The sequence below is a fragment of the Cheilinus undulatus genome, linkage group 20 (genome assembly GCF_018320785.1).
Source record: "Cheilinus undulatus linkage group 20, ASM1832078v1, whole genome shotgun sequence".
Lineage (NCBI taxonomy): Eukaryota > Metazoa > Chordata > Actinopteri > Labriformes > Labridae > Cheilinus > Cheilinus undulatus.
In genome coordinates, this window is record NC_054884.1 from 3,316,904 (window position 1) to 3,330,738 (window position 13,835).

Consider the following 13,835-nt stretch of genomic DNA (forward strand, 5'->3'; position numbering starts at 1 on the left):
TGCCACACTGTGTCATCAATACAGATGTCCAAATCTCTCCCATACGCTTATTTAGTGTCCTGGGAGGTAAGAGAGGAACTCAGATTAAGGGCCTTATAAAATACAGTAACACGTTACCTTTAACCTTTTAACTTCTTAATATAACCATTCATGGTAGAGGCAATAAAATCACTGAATCATGTCTAAATGAATGACAGTTGAAAATGGCCAAATAATCCTCTGTTGACATACTGTTCCCACATGAACTCTTAGTTCTCCTTGATCTTGTGCCCTCTTGTCCGAGCTCCCCAGGGCTGCGTGGAGCGATGCAGCGCTCCAGACACACCTCTAGTTCACGAGGTTGCCGACCTTTGGTCAGAGAAAAACCGCCGTGTGTCTGACTGCAGCACAGGCAGGCATTCATCAGTCGATGAACACCTGTGCAAACAGTTCGACAATTAAATAAAAGTTTAAAATCGCTGACTTTTCTTTGGATCTCGTTCAGAGCAGATTTAAGAAACATTTATGGAGATATTGAATGAGGCAGAAACTTAGTGCTTTCTCATACCTGCATTTTTTTTTTTTTTTTATTTAGTGATACGTGACAAAATATAATACCAAATTAAAATGTTAGAGAAATAAACGTATGTGCAAATCTTTTAAACAAGCCTTAGTTTTTGCAGTCCTGTGATCACTGGAGTATCCTCTGGCACTTTCAACCCAAGCACTGTTTTAATCAGTCTACAGTTCTGTATAATGCATACGTATTTTACCACAGAAGTAATGTTGACCCAATTTTAACTGCTATCAACTTTCCGTGAACCCTGAATCATCTACTGTGAGTTTTCTCTAGAGAGCTGAAATCACAGATAAATAATTTTTCAGCCACTTGCAGTCGTTCCTCTGTTACACTCGTGTTGATAAAAGTTCTCATTCAACAGTCTCGAAGAAGGAAATATTACATCTTTCTCAACTCCCCTATAGCACTTAAACATGAAACAGAAACTCTGATTTTAACACAGTTAATTATAAATCTTTTGCTTTGAGGAAAATTTAAACACTAAGCAGTGCAGCAATGTCAATTCAGTGGTTCTGAATTATAGCCTTGGGACCTACTCCACCTCCTGAATCACAGACCCAAATATCTGAACATTTTTAACCACTAGAGTTTATTTAATGAAAAATAATAAAGCATGTAAAGGAACAAAACATCACAGTATCTCAACGTCACTAAGAAAGGCAGCACTGGAAGCATTTGAAGAGAAAGTATGTGTGGGAGTACAGAGCCTCCTTACTATCTTCTGGAAAATGAAAGTAGCTCCATTGCATTGGTTGGCAGCCATGTGTCTGATGAAATAAACCAAAAATGTCAGACTACTGTAGCGCTCATGAGAAGTCAAGTAGGGATGCACTGATATCACATTATTCCAGACCAAGAACGAGTTACATTTAGGTACCACCATCCTTTTTTTAACAATTCATCAGTGCATTGTTTTCACTCTTGTCTACCTTTTTCATCCTCACTTATGTAAGACTACACTCTGCTGCACGATTCCCTTAATCCTGCACCTACCCACTACATGCACCCGCAACACATGCATCAAACCCCGCCTGCATCACGCAGAGATTCTGAAAATCCATGTTGAATATGCAGATTAACAGCATTTAATTGAAGGCAGTATGGGCATGTTCCCTTAAAGGGGACATTATGCAAAAATCCCTTTTAAGACTTTTCTAAGAAAAATATGTGCTGCTGGCCTGTCCACAATTCCTTCAAGAATCAGAAAAATCCCATAGAGGGAAGAGAGAGGACAAGAGCTAAAGTATGTACGAGGGTTGTTCCAATTATGATACCAATACGTCTGATACTGCTTCAAATGAAGGTATTGGTATCGGCAAGTACACGAGTTTATGCACTGATCCGATACAGTTTGGTTTAGCTTTATATTTTGCTTTGTTTAGCCATGCTAACTGTTAGCGTTTTAAACCGGAAATCAAGACAAAACAAAGGAGCCACTGCAGCAGCAAAGATTGGTGTCTGAGTGACAGTTTTTCTCTGAATGTGATCGTTAAAAACGTCTTCCAGACCAGCGCTGTCGTACATGACAAAAAGTCAGTTTATTAAAAGTTAAATAACTTTTGCACCATAAATAGTTGGCTCTTCGTTCTTTTTGAAGCTAGCCGTTGTGCTTTCCCATTGGCGCTGTTGACGCCTTTAAATCTCTTACAGCAGCGTTTTCAGCGAGTCTTCAACTCGTGTGACTTTTGGGGACTTTAATGATTAAATCCACATCAGTAAACCTGATATTGCACGTCTAATTATCCTTTTAAATCGAATTAGGATAATTTTTTACTGCTAGCTTGAATGCTAACTTGAATGCTAACCCGCCATATTGTTTACTCTTTGTAAGGGTCTGTCAGCCAATGGCAGGCTGTTTTGTAATCACGTGATGCTGCCTGGGTAGAGCATAATGGAGAGAGAGATACAGAGCCTGTGATGCAGCCCCCTGTATTATTGTCATTTTATTATTTAGCAGTAAAACTCAATAATCAGCATAAAAACAACTTTACGCTCACAGAAATGCTGAACATTATGATTCTATTTGTTGAGTCAAATATAGGTCTAAAATAATTTGCTAGTCTTCACAGTTAGTCCAGAAAGCTCACACTGGATCAGGAAGGAAAAAATGGTATCGGAATATTTCTGCTATGTGCCACAGACGGAGAGGAAACAGAGAGGAACTTCTCAGTTTACTTACTGTGTAAGAACAATTCTTTAACTATAAATCAGTCCCAGCGCTCCTGTTAATCTTGCCTTATAGACGTTACTCCTAGACCCGAAGCTTTTTGTTTAAAGGGTTTAATGAAACGGCGAGGGAGGCACGCTCTGTTCACTGTGCTTGCACATGCACGCTGACAAGGACAGTGTGTCTTTTAAACACCAGGTGGTAATACCGTGTACCCTGGTAAAATTTGGAGAGGGTTTGATGGTTTATAGGAATAAACACGATTGATCCTACTCAATGGTTAGTTGGTGAGCGTAGGTGTGAGTGTGCCTCCAGATCAATGAACAGAAACATTCTACTGCAGTAGCTGGGTTTTGGCCAGTAGAGGGCAGTCACTATGCATGTATTCAACATAATAGGTGTGTTTTAAATCCTTTGCACTCTCACTGGAGATTTTGACCTGAATCTATCACCTCTTAATACCCGTAAACATGCACACATTCTTAGAGAATAGAAAGCTCAGAGTGTGTTGAGTTGATTGAGTTCATTTTCTGCTGCTGACAGACCTCAGCGTCCAAACATGTTAGGACTGATCTCAGCTTCTCTGACCTAACTTCACTGTGCACTCATGGAAGAAAGTATCTGTCTTTTTGAATAATGTCTATAAATGCACTGGGAATCGATTCCTGGCAGAGTGTGAACCCTGAAGAATTCCCCCGTGAATATCCCTTTATTGTGCTGCCACTAATCTGTGCTGCTGACTTTACAGAAAGTGTTGGCCCTGCACAATAACCACTGGGAATGTTTATATTGACAAATGCATGGATTATTTTCAAAGATTATTTCATTGTGCACTTATCTAAAGCTGTGTGGATAATTGAAGCACTGAAAAACGTTCTCCTCTTTAATGAAATACACAAACCACACCACCTCACATTGTCTTGCTGCTCATGCTCGTTTTCTGTGCATTCATTAACGTTCCCATTACCTCTTATTCTTTAGGTTTTCTGTGAGAATTTCATTCTTTAACTTGAGCTCTGCTTTCCACTGACATCCTCGAATGCCTGGCCAGGGATTATCCTCCCACACAAACGCTGTGCACAGAGACAAACAAGTCATCAGTGTTCCTGAGAGCAGAGCAAACATAGCAGGCCATAATGATCCAAACTTTTCATTGGTCTTCTTGTCATGAAGTAACACAACAAAACAAAAGGGAAAAGGAACTACAACTCCAACTCCAAGAAAGTTGGAGCCCATATTTTATTCACAATGGAACAAAAACAACATATCAGATGTCAAAACTGAGACTTTTTACAATGTCATGCAAATATTAGCTCATTTTGAATTTGATGGAAATCACACACCTCAAAATAATAGGGACAGGGCAACAGAAGGCTGGAAAAGTAAGTACTACAACTACAAAAACTCAAAATGCACTGTTCCACATTATTCTGCAAAGCAGAGTTTCAAAATATTTTATAGGTTGTAAAGAACTGAAAATGGTTATTTGTTGAATTTGCAGCATTAGGAGGTCATATTTAGTGAAATCAAAGCTATTTCAATCAAAAACATCTGAACAGGCCAAGTTCCATGTTAACATAGGAGCCCTTCTTTGATATCACCTTCACTATTCTTGCATCCATTGAACTTGTGAGTTTTTGGAGAGTTTCTGCTTGAATTTCTTTGCAGGATGTCAGAATATCCTCCCAGAGCTGCTGTTTTGATGTGAACTGCCTCCCACCCTCATAGATCTTTAGCTTGAGGATGCTCCAAAGGTTCTCAGTAGGGTTAAAGGTCAGGGGAGGATGGGGGCCACACCATGAGTTTCTCTCCTTTTATGCCCCTAGCAGCCAATGACACAGAGGGATTCTTTGCAGCATGAGATGGTTCATTGTCATGCATGAAAATCATTTTGCTACAGAAGGCACGGTTCTTCTTTTTGTATCATGGAAGAAAGTGGTCAGTCAGAAACTCTATATACTTTGCCGAGGTCATTTTCTCACCTTCAGGGACCCTAAAGGGGCCTACCAGCTCTCTCCTCATGATTCTGGCCCAAAACATGACTCCGCCCCCTCCTTGCTGACATCACAGCCTTGTTGGTACATGGTGGCATCCACCAACCATCCACTACTCCTCCATCTGGACCATCCAGGGTTGCACGGCACTCATCAGTAAACAAGACTGTTTGAAATGAGTCTTCATGTATTTCTGGGCCCACTGCAACCGTTTCTGCTTGTGAGCATTGGTTAGGGGGGGCTGAATAGTAGGTTTATACACGACTGCAAGCCTCTGGAGGATCCGACACCTTGAGGTTGGTGGGACTCCAGAGGCACCAGCAGCTTCAGATGTTTGCTGCTTTGTAATGACATTTTAGCAGCTGCTCTCTTAATCCCATGAATTTATCTGTCAGAAACCTTCCTCATTATGCCTTTATCTGCACCAACGCGTCTGTGCTCTGAATCAGCCACAGTTTTCTTCACAGTACGATGATCACGCTGAAGTTTTCCTGAAATATCTCATGTTTTCATACCTTGTCCAAGGCATTGCTCTATTTAAGGCTTTTCAGCAGCAGAGATCCTTTTTCTTTCCCATATTGCTGAAACCTGTGTCCTGATTAATAACCTGGAACGTCCTTCTTCAGTAGTTTTCCTTTAATTGGGCTCACCTGGTAAACTAATGATCACAGGTGTCTGAGATTGATTTCAGTGATCCACAGAGCCCTGAGACACAAAACTATGCATGAGTTTAACTGAAAAACAAAAAAATTAATGTTTATGACACTAAAATCCAATTTGCATAGTAATCTGGATCGCGGTGTATTTCAGCAAGACCATGCTAAACCACATACCACACTCATCACAACAGCATGGCTTCACAGGAGAAAAGTCCTGGTCCTGAACTAGTCACTTGCAGTCCAGGCCTTTCATCAACAAAAAATATTTTAAACATTATAGTAGAAAAAATCCGGATTAAAAAAAAGACACAGGACTGTTTAACAGCTAGAATCCTTTATCAGTCAAGAATGGGACAACATGCTTCTCCTAAAACTCCAGCATCCAGTCTCCTAACCTCCCAAACGTTTATGGACTTGTTAAAAGAAGATGCTACACCATGGTAAACATGGCGCCATCCCGACTTTTTGAGATGTGTTGCTGCCATCAAATTAAAATATTTTTCATGAAATGGTAAAAAGTCTGAGTGTAACATCTGATATGTTGTTTATATATTCTGTTGTAAACAAAATATGGGTTGATGAGATTGGACAATCACATTTTCCACAGCGCCCCAACTTTTTTGGAATCAGAGCTTAGTAATAAAACAAGAGTCATCAAACTTTTAGTTTATACATCCCTTGAATCATGCAGCATCTGCAGTGGAGCTGTAAATATGAATGAAGGAGCAGATTGTGTTGATAAAGGAGCAGATTTCTGCTAAATCATATTTGCTCATTAGTCGACCAAGCCAAGCAAAGCTGCTGATAAATAGAGGTAAGCCTCAGGCAACCTCTTCAAGCTCCGTCTGTGTGCTATTTCAAGAAAAACTTTAGAAAATGTTGAAATCAGACAATCAACAGAACAAAAACAGCACTCACCAAAACACTTGAATAATCTGAGCATGTCCTTGTTGCCACTCGATATCTCTCTCTCCAGACCTCCATCTTTGTCCGTCTGCTCCTCCTTTAGAGTTCTCTCCCTACCACAAGCACAGCTGTTTAATATGCATGCTTTTCTGCTCAAGGCTCAGTTCAGCCTTTTCAAGAATGAGCTTATTTACCCTCTTGTGATGAAAATTGTATTTTCTGTCAAATTAGATTGACCATATTTTTAACTTAAAAATTGAGCGATTATTTCAGCGCTTATCACGCCACCTCAGAACCATCATGGCATCTCTGTGCAGGGTTTTTCTTTTAGCCAGGAGCTGGTGTAGTTTAGTACTTCAGTCTGTCCAGCCTTACCTTGTTTTTCCCAACCCTGCTGCCCTGTCCCGATAACACCCTTACCCTCCAATGGGCTCCACTGCAGGAAAAAGTGCTATCTGTCTGAACATGAGGTGCTTTGCAGAGGTAAGAACAAGCCTCCAGGGGTTCGACTGAAAAGACAGAGCGTCTCATCAAAACGACAACTCACTGATAAAAGAGGAGGATTTCTGTTAGTAATAACAGCTTCTGTCAAAAAGGAGCCACTGGCCAGGTAGAGTCTTGAATTAATACCAGAAAAAAAAACAACTTTATAGACTTTAATTTGAAGAAGCTCTCAGCTCTAAAACTTTTATAATGGAAAAAAATAGGCTGCTGCCTTTAAATCACAAGGCAGCAATTAAAAGACTGGAGTGAAAACAACAGAGCTTTTGCTTTAGTTTTGCCTTAAGGTCTGAGATAGAATGGGCTCAGGGGTTAGTTCACATGTCTCATTAGACATGTTCAGTTTAAATCTGCATGTGACCCCCCCCCCCCCACTTCTTCTTAAAGATTTATTTTGGGCTTTTTGTGCCTTTATTAATAGAGGAGGACAGTGGATAGAGTCAGAAACAGGGACGAGAGAGTGGGGAGAGACATGAGGGAACGGGCCACAGGCCTGATCCGAACCCCATGGGGTGAACTTTAAACCTCTAGGTCAGGACTATTCAATTAGAGGCCCCGGGGGCCACATGCGGCCCAGAACCAACCCCCTAAGTGGCCAAGCCTGCGGTCATGCCAGAGTTGCAGAGAGCAACCTGTTTTGCTAGTAGTCATAAATTCACCCAGTATTTCAGACCCTGAATGCAACATCCGCATGGTCTAGCAATCAGTGTTAATTCCGTCGACTAAAACTATGACTAGAACTATTCATCAACAGCCTTTTTTCCATGTCAAAAACTAGACTAAGACTAACAAAAATAGATTTGTGATGACTAGAACTGACAAAAACTAAGTTTAGTTTTCGTCAAGATGACTAAAACTAGACTAAAATGTAATGTAGTTTTTGTAGGACATTCAAAATCTGTGATGTTTCTCCACTGTGGGTAAATCTGTCAAAAAACAATGCATCTGTATCTATTCTGCCTCTCAGCTGTAGAAAGCAGGGACCCCAGGTTTAGCAGAGAACACACTACCATGATTTGGTACCAGATTTAAGCAAGAAAATAAATGCTTGGACTAAAAATAAAGACTAAGATGTGAGGACTTTTTATGGACTAAAACTAGACTAAAACTAAAAAGGGTAGGAAGAACTAAAATGTGACTAAAACTAAAATACGTTTAATTTAAAGACTAAAACTAAGACTAAAATTAAAAATAGCTGCCAAAATTAACACTGCTAGCAACAGTCTACCTACAAGGCACTGTGTTGTTTTGAAGCGTGGCTAGGAGTAGCCCAAAATAATACAGTGTAATACATATCCTTTTCAACTGTAGCAACTACGGTGCAAATTTAGGTTTTATGCACTTTAAAATATGCCTGAGTACAAAGTTATTATGTACAGAATTTTATTTAATTTTTTCATTCTATTTATTTTATTTTTATTCAAGTGAAAAAAACATTTCTACTACCTCAGGTTATGTCCAAATACAGCTCTGTTGTTGTGTTTTTAAGCACTTTTTCATGTGCTTTTGTCCCGTTGCCAAATTTAAAAGTGAGGCTATGAATAAAATGCATATTTTCATTAAATTGATCTGTATTGGTTCAAAATCTGACATTACCAGCTGCTTACTGGACAGTGAACATGTCTGGCCCCACTACATTTCTTGTTTGTCCCAGTTGATTTTGTAATTGAAAAGCCCTGCTCTGGGCCATCTGCACCCCTCTCACCCACTTCTGACTCTATCCACTCTCTTTTGTCTAAAATGAAGGCATAAAGCCCAAAATAAAATCTTAAATCATAAAAAAAGACTTTCAGTAGAAGTGAACTGTGAGCTTGTTGACTCCAAAGGTGCTGTGAGTACCAGAACTTATCTTTAACACCGCTAAGGACATTCAGGCTCTGGTATAAAGTGTCTTTAAAATGTCTCATCCCCTGGATGTTTAACCCTTTTATTGATTTTATAAATCTTCCATTTCTGTTGCTGGAAAATAAGTCTTCTCCCAAGCCATAGTACTCATGCAGACTGATTAAGAAGTAGAACTCTGTTGAATTAGATCAGTTCCTTATTTTAAATTACATCTATTATTTAATTGACAATATTAAGTAGATATCTGTTTACTGACTTTTTTCTTTTGGTCTAAAAATGCCAAATTATATTGACCAAGATTAGATTATAAAATCAATAAAAGGGTATGGAGTATAATACTTCTTATAGGTGCTGCATGCTCTGTGCACGGATATGTGATGGATTTTTTTGTTGACAAGGAAGCAAATGGATCGCTCTTTTTAAAAAAACAACCAGTCTTTGTGGAAGAGCAATGCGAGAGGTTACATGAGACCAGTGTCTCATGTCCGTCTTTTATCTTCCATGGATGGAGGGAATAATCGTGCTGTTTGGGGATTATTCTGCTTCTTTTTTGCCTTAGTGTGAGACACTGGGAAGAGTTAATGATGATTACAAGCAGAGATGGCATTAGTATGAGGAAATCAACGCTTCTCAGACATCTCTAGTTTTGAGACTGTACGGTAAAATCTCAATCTGAACCAGTACAGGATGGCTGACAATCCCAATCCCAAAAAACTTGGGACACTGTGTGAAATGCAAATAAAACAGAAGTCAGTGATTGTCAAATGTCATAAACCCATATTTTATTCACAACAGAGCATAAACAGCATATCAGATGATAAAACTTCAACATTTTACCATTTCAAGAACAATATTAGCTCATTTTGAATTTGATGGCAGCAACACTTCTCAAAAAAGTTGGGATGGGGTCACAGAAGGCCAGAAAAAGTTAATAATATGAATGAAAAACAGCTGGAGGAGCATTAGTTAGGTTGACTGGCATCAGGTCAGTAACATGACTGGGTATAAAAGGAGCATTTTAGAGAGGCAGAGTCTACCAGAAGTGAATATGGACAGAGGTTCACCAATCTGCAAAATCTGCATCTAAAAATTGGGACAATTTCATTAGAGTGTTTCCTGTAAATTCTTGGTCTGTCCTGCATGAACTGCACATTTAAATCTCCCCAAAGTGGCTCAATGGTATTGAGGTCAAAGACGGTGATGGCCACTCCAGAATCTTCACTTTTTTTTCTTCTGTAGCCAAAGACAGCTTGATTTGGCCTTGTCTTTAGGATCATTGTCATACTGGAAAGTCCAAGTGTGTCCCATGTGCCGCTTCTAGGCTGATGACGGTAAATTGTCCTTCATTATTTTCTGATAACATGCTGCATTCATGTTGCTATCTTTTTTTCCAAGTTCCCTGTGCTGCTGTTGCTCACACACCCCAAAAACATCAGAGATCCAGCTTCATGCTGCACAGTAGGGATGGTGTAGTTTTCATCAGAGGCAAGGTTGATGCCCCTCCAAACATGACATTTATGGATGTGATCATAAAGATCTTTAACCTTGCAAAGCAGATGGATACCCATTTCCTTGTTTTCTCACTGACGAATCCATCTTACAAAGCTCCCGTCTGACAGATGACAGGACCAATCAGTGACGAGGGGCAGTACTTTAAGGCGCGGTGGAGTCCTGACGTAATCAAGCAGCAGCAAGAGCTGGTGCAGTTATGGAGGAAGAGATTAGCGTGGATGCTGCCAGTTTTATCAGAACTTGACAATAATTCGTTGTTAAAAGAAGAACAAAGAACAGCAGTGAGTTGTTTTCTTTTCAAAAACGACAAAAGTCGAGCACTTACATGTCTACAGTCGCCATGTTTCGCGTTATTCCTCAGTAGCTGCGCACGCACAGCTCGATAGCAGCTACGTCACTTGTTTTTTTGCTCTGATTGGCCCATAGAGATGTGACAGACAGAACGTTCACCCAATCATACTCCAAGTTTTTTTCAAGACCTCTGCCTTTTCTCAAACATTTCCTAATTAAGCTTTCCCAGATGGATGTATAAAACAAATCCAAGGTCTTTGTCTCATCACTCCAAATGATTTTGCTCCAGAAGCTTTGAGGCTGGTCCAGGTGCTGTTAAGCAGATTGTAAACAGGCTGTTTTGTGGCACTGGTGGCTTTCTTGTGGCGATGCCACCACGGCGCACATTTTTCTTCAAGTTTCTCCATATTGTTCTTCTTTAAACAGCCTCACCACTTTTCTGTAGAGAAGTCAGTATGGCAGCTGAAGTTGTCCCAAGGGTTTTTCGTTGCATCTTGAACAATTTTCCTGGCAGTTGTGGCTGAAATTTTTGTTTGTCTACCTGACTGTGGCTTGGTATCAACAGAACCTTTTATTTTCCACTTCTTTATCAGAGTTTTCTTCCATGGTGCAAAAAGAAGAACAGTGCCGTCTGTAGCAAAATTTTCTTCATGCATGACAATGCACCATCTCATGCTGCAAAGAATCCCTCTGTGTCATTGGCTGCTAAGCTAAAGATCTATGAGGGTGGGAGGCAGTTCACATCAAAACAGCAGCTCTGGGAGGATATTCTGACATCCTGCAAAGAAATTCAAGCAGAAGCTGTCCAAAAACTCACAAGTTCAATGGATGCAAGAATAGTGAAGGTGATATCAAAGAAGGGCTCCTATGTTAACATGGAACTTGGCCTGTTAAGATGTTTTTGATTGAAATAGCTTTGATTTCAGTAAATATGACCTCCTAATGTTGCAGATTCAACAAATGACTATTAATGTTTTAACCTCTGTTGTCTGTGAATTCCTTTGGTGAATGCATTTTCATGTCAGTCTTTTAGATCCATGTAAAAAACAAAAAAGAAGCTTATAGAGATGTCAGTGGATCTGTTTTTACTTTGGTCCCTGCTTTCTTTGACTTTAAAAAGCTTGTTTAACCATGCACTGAGACAAGTTCTTACACAGTTCAGACATGATACTGGTAAATCTTAGTCACAGAAACAGAGAAAATCAGCACATTTCCAGAACCGGTTAACTTTTTTTAACCATGTCTTTTGTCCCTCTTTTTCTCTTTTTCCATCCGTGCTCAGGTCGAGTCTCGTTCTTCTCTTCTGGGTCGGAGAATATCCACCGTGTGGAAAAGGTGACGTGGGGCACACGCTATGCCATCACCGTGTCCTTCACCTGCGATCCAGCTCACGCCATCGCTGACCCGACTCTGCCCTGAGGCACCCAGGGGTGAAGAGGATGCTTGTGGCCTCAGATGAGCCCTGCAGCAAAGATGGGGAGAGGAGGAAACAGGGTTTTATATGCAGGTTTTACTTGTGAAATTGTTTGACTGCAGCTGAATGGTTAATATCTGTGGGGGTTTTTTAGTTAACGTAATTTTCTACAGCAGCTTTTTCTTCCTGCACATTCTTGCTAGGCATGTCTGGGTTTCACTGCCCATTTCCACAACTCTCCTGATCTGTTTGGAGGTGGCTGGAGTAGGAATTGTGTCTCAGCTGAGTATCAAAGCAGCTGAAATGGGATTATATGCTTTCTGTGTATCTCCCTATAAGAACAGAGGGAAAACTGAGGAATCAATGGCTGTGACTCAGTTCTCAGGTTTGCTGATCCATGACCCAGGAGGTGTTTTCTTCTAAGAAGAACCCTCTTCTTGCCTCATTTTCATTCCTCTTTCTAGCTTCAGTAATGGTAATGGTTTGAAATAAAAAACTCACTAAACATAGGCCTTGTTTTTCACTTCTTTTCTGGCTCTCTCAGAGTTTTTAGGTTTCTTGTGTAATTCTGAATAAACAGAGCACTTCAGTAATCAAATTAATAAATCATCTTTATTTTTAATTTACAAGCATTCATGGGAAATTCTGAGGAAATGCCTGAAGAGGCTCTCAACAATGAAAAACTGTCCTCTGTTTGAGAAGGCGTCCAGACTGTCCTTATTTCTGCACACATGCAAACCACCCAATCCATAACAATATTCATGCCATAGAGACCAGCTATACAACAGAGGGATTTCTCTGGCTCTGCAAATACACTGTATTGCCAAAAATATTCACTCACCCATCCAAATAATATAAACCTGGTGTTCCAATCACCTCCATGGCCACAGGTGTATAAAATCATCACCTAGGCATGCAGACTGTTTCTACAAACATCTGTGAAAGAATGGCTCGCTCTCAGGAGCTCAGTGACTTCCAGCGTGGTACTGTGATAGGATGCCACCTGTGCAACAAGTCCAGTGGGGAAATTTCCTGGCTCCTAAATATTCCACAGTCAACTGTCAGTGGTATTATAACAAAGTGTAAGCCATTGGGAACGACAGCAACTCAGCCACCAAGTGGTAGGCCACGTAAAATGACGGAGCGGGGTCAGAGGATGCTGAGGTCATAGTGTGCAGAGGTGGCCAACTTTCTGCAGAGTCAATGGCTACAGACCTCCAAACTTCATGTGGCCTTCAGATTAGCTCAAGAAGAACAATGGTAGAGAGCTTCATGGAATGGGTTTCCATGGTAACAGCTGCATCCATGCCATACATCACCAAGTGCAATGCAAAGTGTGGGATGAAGTGGTGTAAAGCATGCCGCCACTGGACTCTAAAGCAGTGGAGACATGTTCTCTGGAGTGACCAATCGCACCTCTCCATCTGGCAATCTGATGGACCAGTCTGGGTTTGGTGGTTGCCAGGAGAACAGTACTTGTCTGACTGCATTGTGCCAAGTCTAAAGTTTGGTGGAGGGGGGATTATGGTGTGGGCTTGCTCTTCAGGAGCTGGGCTTGGCCCCTTAGGTCCAGTCAAAGGAACTCTGAATGCTTCAGCATACCAAGAGATTCTGGACAATTCCATGCTCCCAACTTTGTGGGAACAGTTTGGGGATGGCCCCTTCCTGTTCCAACATGACTGTGCACCAGTGCACAAAGCAAGGTCCATAAAGACATGGATGAGAGAGTTTGGTGTGGATCAACTTGACTGGCCTGCACAGAGTCCTGATCTCAACCCCAAAGAACACCTTTGGGATGAATTAGAGCGGAGACTGAGAGCCAGGCCTTCTTGTCCATTATCAGTGTGTGACCTCACAAATGCACTTCAGGAAGAATGGTCAAAAATTCCCATAAACACACTCCTAAACCTTGTGGAAAACCTTCCCAGAAGAGTTGAAGCTGTTATAGCTGCAAAGGGTGGACCGACGTCATATTAAACCCTATGGA

At 40.8% G+C, this 13,835-nt stretch overlaps 1 protein-coding gene across 1 annotated transcript in view; it reads left to right on the top strand.

The window, feature by feature from the left end:
- The window catches only part of uts2r2 (urotensin-2 receptor 2), a 67,974-nt gene extending 55,537 nt beyond the window's left edge, over nt 1-12,437 (top strand). Inside the window, exon 9 of the mRNA XM_041815829.1 lies at nt 11,717-12,437. Coding sequence (XP_041671763.1) covers nt 11,717-11,853 — 137 coding nt within the window. The 3' untranslated portion in view covers nt 11,854-12,437. The remainder of the gene's footprint in view (nt 1-11,716) is intronic.
- The last annotated feature ends 1,398 nt before the right edge of the window (nt 12,438-13,835 follow it).